Raw genomic sequence first — 15,955 nt, 5'->3', positions numbered from 1 at the left:
ACTCACGCGTAGTCTTATCTTGACTTTCATAAGTATTGATAGGTCATACTTATGAAAGTTATTGGCATCAGATCATAGACTATTTACTACTTTTTAAAGATTTGACATATTCCTATTAGCTTTTAGTTTATTACATTACCTTTTAGTTTTCGTTATTTAGTTTGCTGAAATGACGATCAATAGAAAGAAGTCCTGTTCAAATACTTATATGTAACATTCGTAAATATAAAAAATAAGTATATGACGATCCTAAGAATTAATGAATGAATATAAAATAAAATTACTTATATAAAAATTTCGTTAACATCACACTAGCACACGATTTGTTGACTTGAACGATATCAATGAAAGTTTTACGGGAGTTCTCTTCAATGAAATGACGTCAACGAATTGTAGGCGGTTGTACTATATAGTACAATTGTACATATAGATAATTGAGGTCTTTCTTTTGGCGTCGGATATTCTACGGTGCTTGAATAGAATAGTCACAAGTCGGTAGCGATGTGAGTCGGACGCCAGCTGCTGTCCGCTTCTTGTCTTCGCGCTCTTTCGCGCCGCGAGCGGCTGACGACTGCGAATTTGGGACAAGCACGAGTACCTTGCACCCTTTCTGACTCGCTCGTAATCGTATCAGCCATCCTCTTCAGAATTTTCACTCTAATCGTGATATAATAATATAGCTGTCATTGATGTAATCAGTTCAATGTTTACATTGCGCCTGTATCAAGCTATGAAAATTCATAACGTTCTCATAAATCTGTCGTTACGGTGATTGAGTTAGTGTTTTACAAAGGTAGGTAACTAACAATCAATTTTATACAATATATAAATTGACCAAGAACACTTATCTACATTTTTATTTGCATTTTTTTAAATTTTTTGTTTTTGTTGTTAAGTTTTTAGGCTGTCAATTTTTAATTAATTTGAAAATTTATTGTCTGTATATTTTATAGATTGGAATATTATGAGAATTTTTTCAAATGATATCGTAAGTTAGCACACAATTTGAGCGTTGTTATAGACCAACTTATTTGTAACTTTATTATTACAAAGTTATGAAATCAAGTATAACAAGCTGATTTCAAAGGGTCAATAAACGTTTTACGAACCGTAATGCGGCATTTGTCGATAGACATTGACCGCCGGCATAAATATCATAATATTATAGTAGGATGTTTTCGATTCGATTCCAGACCAAATATGCGATTTTTTTTACAACTTCCTGTTCCTTACATATGTATTAAAATGCATACTCATGAATTATTTATAAAAGAGAACTGTGTCAAAATGATAAGTTAGACAGAAAGATATCTTTAAACTCTTAACAAATATCTTGGAAATATTTTAATAAAGTTGGCTTATTTCGCTGAAAATATTTGTATTCTAAGTAAATAAGTCGAAGCTAGGAAAAGAAGTAGTTCAGGATAAACAATGTACTTAGGTATATTAGGTATATTAGGTATAAAAAATTAATTGTTCGTATTTTATGCGTTCGTGCATCGTTCGTCCGGTTCAGTTGAAAATGTATGCAGTTGTTGGCTCGTGCATGAAGGTTAAGTACCATCTCAACATGGTGGTCTTTCCAGAGGCACGTAAATTGATGGTGCTCTCAATGTAGAGCACCAAATAAGGATATGGCGATTTTTTAATTCTATAGGAGTTGTTGGACTTTCGCAATGGTTAACCTTGCCTGACATGTAATTCTTTTCAGGACAACACACGACATACCATTATCTGACACTGGTTTTTTTAATGGATTACGTGATCGACAATTCGTATGTCCTTAAAGTTTAATATTATCCAGCTCGCCAAGAATTATTATCATTTAAGTTTAGACGAAAGTAAAAATAAGTTCCGATTGACTCGATATTTAAAAATCAATATGTTGACAAACTTTACGTCGCTCATCACGAAATTATGGGCTATTCAACGGTATCACAAGTTGTAATAATAATTGGCTATAACGGTCAATATTATTATAATGCTTATATAATGTGATTATGCATTTCTGTTTCGAAGAATGCATTTATTCGAAAGAGTTTGTTTAACCAAGTGTATTAATAGACACAATAAACAGCCTCCAAAAACAGAACAAATAACGTTATGCCGAGTTTTATTCTTGAATTAATATTTATATATTAATTCCAACGATCTATATCATATTATTATGAGTTACACAACAATATGTAAAATAGTAAAAACACATCGACCATAATTGCATGCACCAACTACATGTAGGTACATACTAAATATACAACAGTCTAATACTATAGTTTTTAACAAATTAGAATAAATAAAATTAAAACTCTCGCAATTTACTATTTGTATAGCACAATTTCGCTATTTTAAATTGAAAAGTATTTTTAGTACGTTCAATTAGCGATAATTTAGAATGGGTACATAGTACAATAAAATACGCGCGCATCGTCATTTTTATTCGTCGCGTCCATGTACAAACATTACTTGCAATTCTTACAAAATTCATTTTCGGAATTTAAAATATAACGAAGTGAATTCATATAAAATAAATAGTGGTTTTTTTTTCTAATTCATCAATGTTGGTATGTCAACAATGTTATTTTTAATTATTTATTTATAGTTGCTATTTATTGAACAACTTAATAGATGATTATCATCTTTATGATTACAAAGTTTTGACTGTATGAAAAACGATTTCCTTGAAGACGAATTAATTCGCGGTTAACCAATATGGCGGTAAAGATAAATAAATAAAAATTTCGTTTTTATTTCACTTGCCAAAATTATCCTTGTTTAACTAAAAGTATTTGATCTCAAAGAAATTTATTTTCTATAAAGTTTGTAATTTATAAAATAAATATTTTCGATACAATTTTTGTCTATATTTAATATATTTTTTTAGAGATTATTTTCGGATACAATACTTGATCGAGGCACTAACGTACAATTGTTATAATATCTAAAATAAAGATATAAAAGAATTTACGAGTAACAAAGATAAGACAAATTCAAATTAACACACAACCTACTCATATGCCGATATGACGAAATAATGTAACGATGTTGATAAAAAAATATTAACCTAGTTGCTACTATTCCAATTTTCTCCTCTTCTAATACGGTCGTAATATTAACATGTCTCAGCTACCTCGAGTCGGAGTAATATTCAAAATTTGGCATTCTTCCAGAATATTCAGGGTTTAAGATATTATAGGAGCGGGCCAAATCTCTGAATATATTTTTTATCGGGTCCCAGTTATAAATCGTCAATAATTATTTTATACTTGCTTTAGTAACGTTTTCTTAACATAATTGCCTTTATATTTTTTATCTCACCTAAATAATTAACAGTTTATGCTCAACAAGAAAACCTTTTGCTATTTTAATATAGCCACATAAATGCACGCATAAATAATATCTTATAACAAGTTATTTTATCTAAATCCTCCAATTAAACTACTTGAATCAAATTTATCATAGTTGGACTCGGTAAGTGATGTTAAAAGCTTATATACTAAAGTGACATGTTATAAGCCTTAAACAATGAGATAATAAAACTATTTTTTCTTTTAATTTAATGGTAAATGTAAACTATTCAAATGTATAAAACTATTAAAAACAATTTAATTAATTGTCAGATCATAATGTTATTTATGAACTTAAAACGCATAATTAAATATTGTCTTGCCTCATTTAAAAGTAACGGAGGGTGTACGGGATGGCTCGAAGAATGGAATTATTACTATTGATCGACAGATTTTGCCAATGCACTTAACATGATAAATCATGCTATCGATTGTCTCCAACTTAATTCAATACTGCTGGATTGCTTTTTTATAATCGCGGTTGACACACATAAACAATATAGAGATTAAGTTTACTGGTGGTAGGGCTTTGTGCAAGCTCGTCTGGGTAGGTACCACCCACTCATCAGATATTCTACCGCAAAACAGCAATACTTGATATTGTTGTGTTCCGGTTTGAAGGGTGAGTGAGCCAGTGTAATTACAGGCACAAGGGACATAAAATCTTAGTTCCCAAGGTTGGTGGCGCATTGGATATGTAAGTGATGGTTGACATTTCTTACAATGCCAATGTCTAAGAGCGTTGGTGACCACTTACCATCAGGTGGCCCATATGCTCGTCCGCCTTCCTATTCTATAAAAAAAAAAAAAAATGTTTTTATATATACTTAGAAAATATATACCTAATCTATACTAATACTATATAATGAATATGGGTATTACTTATATATTTTATGATACTCATAAAATTAATTGTTATTGTTTTTTTAAAACGGTTTATATAAATCATGATATTATAAATCTAATATGCTTGTTGATTTTTATTAAATATACAACGAAATTTGTTTTAAATATCCAAGCAATAATTACTATAATTATTTTTATGACGTACCTATTTACCGTTTACTCATAATATGTATATAATTAGATGAGATTTCGAATATTGGGAATAAGCCCATGGTTTTATAAATTACAGGAAATATTGTGAAATATATTCTTAATTTCCATAAAAAAGTTAAAACTTTAAAAATATGTTAACGTGTTTTATAAAACACATTACACATTCTACCATTAGATATTGAATCGGTTCCAATATACTGATAAAATATATCAACGCAATGCATTCTTTATCGGTGACTACTTCTAATCAATAGTTGATTCTCAAAGTATTATATATTGATGTTAAGCGTGGTAACGATTCATGGACATTGGACTCGGTCGACTGTGGACTTTGAAAGAGCATTATTATGCGAAGACATTTATTTACCGCGAACGAATTGTTACGACGGTAATAATAATATAGTCTTCTATGTTGTAGTGTCAAAGTAGTAAATAATTTACTAAAGAAACTGACTAAAATATTAACTAATAATTTACTAAAAAAAAAAAGAAAAAAAAAAAAAGCCGAGATGGCCTAGTGGTAAGAACGCGTGAATCTTAACCGATGATCGTGGGTTCAAACCCGGGCAAGCACCACTGAATTTTCATGTGCTTAATTTGTGTTTATAATTCATCTCGTGCTTAACGGTGAAGGAAAACATCGTGAGGAAACCTGCATGTGTTTAATTTCATTGAAATTCTGCCACATGTGTATTCTACCAACCTGCATTGGAGCAGGGTGGTGGAATAAGCTCCAAACCTTCTCCTCAAAAGGGAGAGGAGGCCTTAGCCCAGCAGTGGGACATTAACAGGCTGTTACTGTAAAGAAACTGAGTCGGCTTCTTTAGACCATGTATTGTTCGGTATACCTCATTTTTTATAAACTTTAAAATAACTTATCTACCTAAGGATTGTAACTACTTAATCGCTATTACGTCATAAAATGTTAACAGGAAATGTGGATATTGTGGTAGAGCACAGATACTTGGAAAAATTGCAGGTGTTTGCGTTTAATGGAGTATTGACAACATGTTGTACCTATGTGTGGAAATTGATCAAGCAACCTTAGTTTTAGCTCACAGCTAGGATATGGATATTGCTTGTTTTATTCAATTGTATTTATTGACATTAAGTAATGCTCTTAAAAATAGCGAATTATTTATCACTTAAAAGACGCACCTATATCAATTTAAAGCAACTATGCTGTTTACGTTATGCTTAATTTATTAAGCCGCACTCCGCAGTAATTAATTGTAATCGCATTGAATGTTATAATAGGATTTGGAACGGATACTATCAACTCCATTATTTACTAAAGCACTAAACATGCTACTACAATGCAACTAGTTACTGCATTAGCATGAAATGTTCCCGTAGAATGGAAGCCATTGTTAAAGAAATTGTATAGAAGAAAACGTCAGCGTTTTCTCAGTTTAATTGTTTGCTCATGAGCTATTTTCGTATATGACAGAAGTTTTTAACAAACAAAATTATTTTTTGTATTTACATTACATTATTTTCATATTAAAAATGTATTTAAACAAACATAGCTTACCATAGTTTGAAAGTAATTGAATGTCTGTCTGTTGAAGAGAGGGGTTATAGGGTTATCGATGAAGTCGCCTTGACTTTTACTTATCAATACATATGTGATGGTTCATATATGTATGTTACGCAACTCGAATCAATATATCCGATCATGCAAACCATCAGTATTAAATAGAGTTTCGAATAATGTATACACCTTTTTTTTACTTTTACTTCGTTGAAGATAAGAAACTGCTTATCTTCGCATATATGAATGTATAGTTTTAAATGTAGGTTTTCTTTGTACAAACATTTATGCTCTTTTTATCAAACCTGGTTTGCTGGAGGTCGTAGCAAGTACAACCATTTGGTTATTCTGTAAGAACAAACTCGAAATGTACCGTAGTAAACGGTCCTGAAATGCCAGAAAGTGATGTGCGAGATTGACCACAATAATTAAAATATTTCAATAAAACACGCAACAAAATAGTATATCGCCATAAGTTGGTTGTAAAGATTTTACGGGTGAGTAATGAAGTCATTTCTTACAGAATAGCACTGCCAAGTATTAAGCAATACAAATAATATAATGAGTTAAATATTTCCTAATCTCTACGTTTTAACATGGTTTTGAGCAAAACTATTTTTTTTGTTGATTGTTATTATGAAATGAAAGCGATGATGGTGATGATGATGTCTTTGTGTTAAAAATAAAGACCTTTTTTATTTATAGGTATTATGGATACTGGAGAGGTTGTAGTAAGGTGATAAATAATCAAAATGCCCGTGCTTCGTAACGCTGATCACCCCGCCTCTCAAACTACAGACTCCATAGCAGCTCGCTATGGTGTTGCTGTGCTTGGGGCATGGGCCGCGGAGACAGGTTAGGAAAAACTAATTTATACATGATTTGTTTGTTAATCTTATGTATGTATAAATATAATAACACAGTATTTCTCTTTATTGTTTTGACGTTTTGGTAATTTGATTTATTTATATTATTTGTTATAATATGTACAGGATGGTATCTCAAATGTACATCATTAAAATATGTTTCTTAGTACTCTTTTTTAAAAATGTAATATAAATAGTATACATACTATATTTCAACGTTCTTAAACTTATCTTTAGGAGAGTAGGACTTAGGGGCTCTTGAATGTTACCAGGCAACTAAGCCAGGTACATATTCCAAACAAGTTAATACCTTCTTTAAAATAAGTAAGTAGTTCTCACACTTGGCTTTAAGTCTTTACCGTTGTCCACATTTAATCCGACGCTCTCAGATGTGCTTAAGACCGTCTTTCATAAGTTGTCAGTATTTTTTTAGCTTTAATTGTAATTAAATTATAACAGCGTTAAGAAAGAACATAGTTAATACTTTAACTTATAATTATTAAGTATACTTCGGACATTATCTTAGTAATATTACATATTATTTATAATAAAAAGTTTTAAAAAGAACTGATAATACACAAATGGTAATTTATTGTAATAACGCATTTAATCAATTTAACGTAATTTATTTATTACTTTTTTAGCTACATATCCGTTCGACTTAACCAAGACAAGGTTACAAATACAGTCCGAGGTAGCCGCAGCCAAGCATGGATACACGGTAAACAATATAATTAACTTTTTTTTTTTTTATTGATAGACTTTTAATTGACTTTTGTCACGTTTCTATCAACAAAGAGATTATTATTATGTTGAAATAGGTGTTCGTTACCAATTAAAAGTTGCCAAAGATATATTTTTTAATAATTGATAATCTATCATCATGTAATATCATATAATCTTTATATCATATGGTATAGTTGATCTCACTAATCTCAGAAACTAGTTTTATTAAAATAAAAATCTTTGCGTTAGTTAGTTATAGGTTTCTGACCGATTTCGGTAATTCGGTGTTCTTAAACTGAGGCGTACTCTTTATTCCTTCACTTTCGTAATCCGACAGGACGGCTATCCTACACTACCTGAGAGATTTAAGGCGCAGGAATAACGCAATTTAAATATTTCTGATTTTATTGACTGAAAAACCCATTAATTTTTAATTGGCACGACCTGGATTTTGATCTTAAAACCTTGGAATCATCATAAGCTAGCTACTAGACCAACGAGTGCGGAAGGTTATAGGCTATATAATGTTACACTATGACCTTTAGGAGCGGAGGGGTAATTATAAACATCAACTTATCTAGAAAACTCGTTAATAAAGCGATTGAAATTATATGTTCATCAATTTCAATCGTTAATTAATTATATTAATAAATAGTTCATTTAAATATTCGTAAACTGTAATTGTCTGTGGAACGGATTAAAATATATAGTTACTATTTCGTTAAATAAATTAAGCGGATTAAAGCTAATATAATGAATTTACAAACATTTAAAATGCCTATCATAGTTGGAGAATCACGGAATGATAAAAACAGCTGTTGGCATTGCGAAGCAGGAAGGTATTTCAAAACTATGGAGTGGGCTCATGCCAATGTTCCAACGTCACGCAATTTACTCAGGCAGTCGGTTGATTATTTACGAACACTTCCGCAATGCATTTAAAGACACCAATGGGAAGGTCTCCCTGGGAGCTGCTTCAATGGGTAAGTGAAAATAATATAAGAGTACATAAATATTAACCAAGATGGTAAGAACCTGCGAATCTAATCTGAAGATTGCGGTTAATCCAACCAAGCGTCACAGAATAGTCATGTACTTCATTCATGTTTATAATTCACTTCGTGCGCAGCGGTAAAAGAAAAAATCGCGAGGAAGGCTGCATGTGTCGATTGACAATCTGTCACGTTCACGAATTCGCATTGAAGCAGCATGGTGGAGTAAGCTTCAAAACCTTCTCCTCAAAACGAGAAGGCTAAGCCTAGCTGAGGGACATTTTAAAGCTGTTACTTTTTTCCTTTTACATAAACATTAATGGTAAAGTATCACGTCCTTTTATTTATTTTCGTTACGACGCATTTGTGTTTATACTTTACATATTTAACAGTTTTAAATATTGTTGTTACATATTTATAAAGTAACTTGTAGATTACTTTGTTGTTTGGTTGTACTACTTTATAAAATGTAAAGTCGACGATATGATAATTTTAAACTAATATTTATTTTTAACAGTTTTGAACTGTTTCTAAGCGTTTATCTTTAAAAATATAACTAAAACTATATTTAAAATAATAAAATGCATAAAAACGAAAGTATTAGTAGTAGTAAAGTAGGTATTTAAATTCTTATCATTATTAGATAAGATGTACAGTCTGTTGACCCGATTTCGCGAAGGACGTTCTAATATATTATCTATGCACGTGGAACGTCTAGTCATCTAGACTAGTGACTATTGACTGCAATGAATCATTATTCCTAAAAATAATTCCTCGAAAAAAAAAAACGTAAACAAGTTTAAGTTTAATATTAAACTAAGTAGTGTATAAAATCCATTCATGTTTTAAAAACATCACTTATTGATGTTTTTTTTAAATAACTGATACATTTTTATCACATCTACACTTGAATTTTTTTGGGGCATCAACAACACTTCTTCCAATTATAAAATTAGATAGTGAAGTGGTAGTCACAAGTTCGCCAAACATTCAACAGCTTATAGCTTTAATTGACAACTAGAACTATACATTGGACTGTCACATTAAAGGGCCCATAATGTCATCACTGATAGTTTTTTAAATATATTTTTTCCGAAACAGGGAATCATTTACTAATAATTCAGTTTTAGTCGTACCTTATTGAGTGTGATGTATAAGTAATGTGACTGAAGTTCTGCAGGCGGTCTGGTGGCAGGATCTCTGGCACAATTGATAGCATCACCAACGGATCTGGTGAAAGTGCAAATGCAAGCGGAAGGTCGTCGGGTACTGCAAGGAAAGCCGCGGCGTTTCGCCAATTGTAGGCAGGCTTATACGATGCTGTATTCAGAGGCTGGCATTTTGGGTTTTTGGAGAGGTTAGTTGCTCGATAGTTATTAAAACTATTTTCCTGCACATCTTAAGGCTGAAATTTTTAAGTGAGATAATGGACGCACAGGAAATGGAATATTATTATGCAACAACTTACACTAATTTCTATGTACCTACATATTAAATAGGCTAATAACGTAATAAATGTATTATTATTATTTCAAAATCTTAAATCAGGCTTTTCTCATGTGTCACTTGAAAATTGAAGTCAAAATAAAATCAATAGTTGTAGGAAACACAATATTTATCCAAGTGAACATATTTAAAAACAGGTGCAATACCGAACGTGCAACGCGCTGCACTTGTGAATATGGGTGACTTGGTCGCTTACGACTACAGCAAGCAGTTTCTAATACGTGAGTTCGGAATGGCGGACAACGCACTCGTGCACGCCGCAGCCGCCTTCGCCGCTGGCTTCGTGGCCGCCGTGATGGGCACACCCGCCGACGTGCTTAAAACACGTCTTATGAACCAGCCGGTGGGACCGGATGGAAGGTATTTCTAGTACATCTGCCTTTTTGTAAAGAATTCAAATGGGTTAATATTATATAACTACACAATTTAAAGAACATTTTATTTTAGAAGGTTATTACTATTTTTGATATTATATCTATAAATCTTAGAGGTCGTGACTAATTTTGGGACGTACATATATATGTATATTGATTTATGAGGATTTTTAGGAAAAAGTTAAATTATTGATTGTTTTTAAGAATCGAAAATTATGGTATCGTAAATTGTGCATTTATTTAATATAAATAACAACTTAAAAAATTGTCCAAAGAGGAAGGGAACGTGGACAAAAGATAATCATAGTGAAAAGTCGACTTAACTTTTATAATCATTATAGCTTCTTTTTCTAATATTTCTTCATTAATCAAGTGAAACCCCATTGTTTTTTGATTTTAGTATGGTTTCACACAAGTCTAAGTACCACCCAACGAACGCATACTTACATTTTATCTAGCCGTAGATCGGGCGACCTACATTTATGAAATCGATATTCATGTGAGCTTCGACTCTATTAATTTATCACCCATGGTAAAATCGCGCGCATATGGTATTTATATATGTTTTGGTCAATATTTACTTTATTTAGAACGATTCTACATATTTAGTAGGTTATATAAGTATGAAAACATTGTTGTGAATTATATGTATTTATTTCAAAGAAAATAATTGCTAATTAAATCCAGTTATCTTCTATATGTAGTTTTTTAAAGTATATAACGTGTCTAATATTTAAAAATCATTGTAACAATACAATATTGAATTTTTACTCTAAAAAAAGCCGAGATGGCCTAGTGCTTAGAACGCGTGAATCTTAACCGACGATCGTGGGTTCAAACCCGGGCAAGCACCACTGAATTTTCATGTGCTTAATTTGTGATTATAATTCAATTCGTACTTGACGGTGAAGGAAAACATTGTGAGGAAACCTGCATATGTCTAATTTCATTGAAATTATGCCACATGTGTATTCTACCAACCAGCATTGGAGCAGCGTGGTGGAATAAGCTCCAAACCTTCTACTCAAAAGGGAGAGGAGGTCTTAGCCCAGCAGTGGGACATTAACAGGCTGTTACTGTACTGTACTCTTTTTACACATTTCGTATCCTTATTACTTCGCGTTCTAAGACGCGTGAATCTTAACCGACGATCGTGGGTTCAAACCCGGGCAAGCACCACTGAATTTTCATGTGCTTAATTTGTGATTATAATTCAATTCGTACTTGACGGTGAAGGAAAACATTGTGAGGAAACCTGCATATGTCTAATTTCATTGAAATTATGCCACATGTGTATTCTACCAACCAGCATTGGAGCAGCGTGGTGGAATAAGCTCCAAACCTTCTACTCAAAAGGGAGAGGAGGTCTTAGCCCAGCAGTGGGACATTAACAGGCTGTTACTGTACTGTACTCTTTTTACACATTTCGTATCCTTATTACTTATTTTGCAAATTGGCAATTTGATTTCGCTTATTGGTTGACACAGAATTTCAAGAAACCCTTCAATATTTAAAGCCTTTTTTTGTTTTAACTTTGTAAAAACAAAAAAGAAATCAACTTCAACGAAATATTACAATAAAAAACTTAATTAAGTACTTGATGTTAGACGTAGATAAATCATATAACTTATATAGATATAAGGTATTTGTTTGCAACAAAAAAGTCTGGTCAGAAAGCTACGTAATGACGACAGTATTATATATATAATAATAGATATTTAAAAAAATATATATCTGTTGCGCTAATTATCTGGAAATAGATAACGCAGGCAGATGAAAGATTCTCGCAAGTTGAGATGTTAGGTTAATCTGTCGCATTTCTTTAAATGCAAGTCATTTACGTAAATACTTTATCAAATTGGTAACAAAAAATGGTATTGTAAACAATAAAGATAAGGCCCTATAGACACGATAAAATTTCTTGATATCTCATTCAATAATTACCTAACCGAAATGAGACTCGACTTATTAACAGCCTTCGGAATGAACGTAGTTGACATAAAACAATATAATTGTAAAAAGAAAACATGAGAGAAAATGCATGATTATGGTACAAACACTTCCTAGTACAAACCAAAAACAACGACTGGAAAGCTACTACGAAAATAAACCTTTTTTTAAATGTCAGCTGTCATTCTAAAGAGTTGCTCTGCGCGAGGGCATTAAATGTGGCTATAAGTTTTGTCGACTCCCTTGGGATCCCTTTTATTATACATTGGGAACCCTTCTATTATTAAAAAAATATTGTTGTGAGAATAATCTCCGCATGAACGAGTACTTTCTGATAATATAATTGTTTTTTTTTTTATGATGTACAATTTTTTATTATACTCGTAAACTATACTTTTATAATGAAATCGTATTCTTTCGCCGATTTTGTGCAACCGCTAGCAAAATATTATAAGTACATATGTAATGTGAATAATAAACCAATAAATGTAACTAAAAAATATTCAACGGCATACTTATATTAGATCAGTCATTTCTATTAAAAAAAAAAAACCTACTTCGAATTTTTATACCAAAATGAATCCTTTTTCCAAATAGCGCAGATACACGCCAGAAAAGAAAAATAGATTCGTTCGAACTTTGTAATAACAGTTGGCACAGTATATTGCGGAAACAAGAAAACGGTGTAGGGTGTGCGATATATAATATATTCTATTGATTAGGTATCAAAGGAAATATGATTGTGATGATATAATACTATTTGTGTACGCTACAATATTTTTAAAAATCACAATATTGTAATTCATATTATATTTTTCATCTGTTTCGCAATATCAATAATTATTAGTGCAATATTTTCATTTATTACAAAAATGCAAAGAATTGGTCATATAAAAGAAATAGATAATAGTCCGACGTATTTTGACGTAACTTTAATCGGTACGTACCAATGCAGTAAGTAGGTTGGTGCGTTCAAAGCGCGGTCGAGGTCAAACAACGGGGTCAAAGTCGGGACCCGCGCACGCTCAATGTAACTCCTTTCCCTTTCGTTTCAAATATTCCTGATCTACCGTATCATCATCACCGTACAAACGATTTCGGATAAAATATATAATAACATACGATAAATGTTACTACGACTGTGAGTAGCAATTACTCATATAAATTATACATAGGTTCAAAGAACGGTGTTTTAAATACATGAAATATATTAATATATCAAGAAGTACGTTAAGTCAGACTGCGATTTTATAATTGTGTGTGAATACTATGAGAATTTCAACAAAGGTTTTCCTTGTAGTCTCAAACATAATACGGACTTGCTTATGCTTTAACGCCACATCTGTCTGACAGGCGCGGATTCAGAGTGAGGTCATTATTGTCGTGTATAATTATATTCATATATTTTTAAATAGTTTATGAGCGTATATTATGGGTTATAGGAATAGAGACAATTAATTAATAAACGTAATAATTATCTATGTGATTATCTTAGATGATATATTTGACACAACGCCAGAGGGCTAAAATATCGTTCACAATACCATTTAGTGGAGTATCACAAACGTTTAAGATATAAGCGAAGTCCTTTCATTCTCTTAAAAGTAATCATGAAATATCGTAACATAACATATAATAGTTCTTAATATTGTGTAAACAATTTATCGAAACCGAATATAAGCTTCCAGACTGCCTAGTGCAAATTTATTCTCCCAGGTCGCTTGTGTAGTGTTGAGAAATTATAATATTAAATAATATATATAATTATTTATTTATCGAAATTCAAAAGCGTCCGTAAATACTCAAATCCTCACAATTTATCTCTCTAGACAGAAAGTATTTGTTTTTGATATAAATGTTACATATTGTTAGTAATAACATTAAACAAAGCTTTATCACTCAAGAGATGTTTACCCTTTTGCTTTGAAACACTCAATGGGTTATTATATGTATAATATAAAAGTTCATCTAATTAAATAGTTAATATATGATACAATAGAGTGCAAATTCATTTATCAGAATTTGTGTTGCATTAGTTTTTAGTTTAGTTTACTTTTAAAATCACCAATGGAGCCAAAAGTAAGTTTTGCTCTAGCTCGGTAAACTATTTTTGTCTAAATTATAGTCTTAAATAATTATTATGCGTTATTCTTACCTACTTTTCATTTTATTTCAGAGGCACACTTTATCGTGGGATGATTGATTGTCTACAGCAGTCTGTGAAAAATGAAGGAATATTCTCACTGTACAAAGGTTTTCTTCCGCTTTGGATGCGGCTCGGTCCTTGGGCTTTAATCAACTGGGTAGCGTTTGAAAACATCATGCTTGCAATCGGAGGCCATACGTTTTAAATACCAAAAATTGTAAAGCTTGAATTTATATGGGGTTTGTGTAATTGTTACCAATTAGGAAGCTACGATGCTTATAAATGCAAATAATATTTAAAAAAAACATTTATAAATTGTTAATTTATTTTTAAAATAAAATTATAACCAATTAAAAAAGACAGTTATTTTAGGTGTTAGGTAAATTTTAATTTTTGTTCTTAAAGGTATCAAGTTACTTATTTATTTAGAAACATTTTTGGCGGAATATTTGACTACAACAATTATTCAATGACGACTCGAAAAATGAATCTTCTATAAAACGGGGACCAGACATGCGATACCAAATGTAACTGTCACTTTAAGCATCCGCATTCCGCGTATAGTTAAGGCGGGCCTTACTTTCTTAACTTTTCTTCATGTATCGTTATTTCAAAAAGCAAAGTAATATTAACTATAATAAAAAGGTAATAATATAAAGCAGAAAATAAAGCGCATTGTGTTCTTATGGCATCGAATATTACACATAGGTAATATTTTATAATATTTAACTTGCTTGACGTGCAAATATTTCATATTCTTATGTGTTTAAAAATTAAGTAAATGTTTGTCCCTACACACAAGGAAAGTATATATCACAGTGGCACATCGGCGATATATTATATACTACGAACAAGACTTAATTAAATATAAAAATAATAAAAAACAATATTTCACAAATTTACTGTAATTTATCATAAAAATAATTTGTAATAAAAATGTTTGTTTAAATAACATAATGGCCAATGTATTTTTTTAATTACAATTTTATGTATGGCAAGTTATATAGCAATATATTATGTAATGTGTTGCATTATCCAAATTATCCATAAAAAAATAATATATTACATTATATTAAAACGTGTGTACCTGGTTTAATGTTATTGTTATAAAGATCTGCACAACGCGAATGATAAATATTTCTTGACATAGTACAAGTTTTGTACGGGAAAAGCTTATACAAATGAGTATAAGAATGTAGTTAAATTGTTGGTTGCTATAATATGTAATAAAAATGTGATGTTATTCGTAGTATTTCATAGAAATATTAAATTATTTATTGTTAAAAAAAAAAAAAACTGTTTTATTTTTTTCGAACTGGGTTATTCAAACATATATTAAAATAAATGTATTGTAAATATGTTTCTCATATTGTTATTTTCTTACAATTTTGAGAGACAATGTTTTTGTATCACCTTAAGTGAAAACTTCGAGATATCTACAAGTGGGCTACATAAACG

The 15,955-nt window shown here is 31.0% G+C and overlaps 1 protein-coding gene across 2 annotated transcripts; it reads left to right on the top strand.

Moving 5' to 3' along the window:
* The first annotated feature begins 480 nt into the window (after nucleotides 1-480).
* On the top strand, nucleotides 481-14,759 carry LOC126770825 (mitochondrial uncoupling protein 4). Of its 2 annotated transcripts, none has more exons than XM_050490413.1 (7): nucleotides 481-793; nucleotides 6,643-6,792; nucleotides 7,448-7,524; nucleotides 8,317-8,512; nucleotides 9,702-9,878; nucleotides 10,165-10,387; nucleotides 14,528-14,759. In XM_050490413.1, exons 2-7 carry the CDS (start codon nucleotides 6,690-6,692, stop codon nucleotides 14,700-14,702), a joined length of 951 nt encoding a protein of 316 aa, XP_050346370.1. In that variant the 5' UTR covers nucleotides 481-793; nucleotides 6,643-6,689; the 3' UTR covers nucleotides 14,703-14,759. The 2 variants fall into 2 exon arrangements, with proteins under 2 accessions (XP_050346370.1, XP_050346371.1); XM_050490414.1 differs by lacking the exon at nucleotides 481-793 and adding an exon at nucleotides 6,133-6,434.
* The last annotated feature ends 1,196 nt before the right edge of the window (nucleotides 14,760-15,955 follow it).

Source organism: Nymphalis io, chromosome 9 (genome assembly GCF_905147045.1).
Source record: "Nymphalis io chromosome 9, ilAglIoxx1.1, whole genome shotgun sequence".
In the NCBI taxonomy this organism is placed as follows: domain Eukaryota; kingdom Metazoa; phylum Arthropoda; class Insecta; order Lepidoptera; family Nymphalidae; genus Nymphalis; species Nymphalis io.
This window is presented reverse-complemented; position numbering and strand designations above follow the sequence as displayed.

Coding starts and splice junctions, on each gene's coding strand:
- LOC126770825 (XM_050490413.1), top strand. CDS start 6,690: ATGCCCGTGCTTCGTAACGCTGATCACCCCGCCTCTCAAACTACAGAC. Junction 6,793..7,447: donor GGCATGGGCCGCGGAGACAG/GTTAGGAAAAAC, acceptor TTACTTTTTTAG/CTACATATCCGTTCGACTTA. Junction 7,525..8,316: donor CAGCCAAGCATGGATACACG/GTAAACAATATA, acceptor TGCCTATCATAG/TTGGAGAATCACGGAATGAT.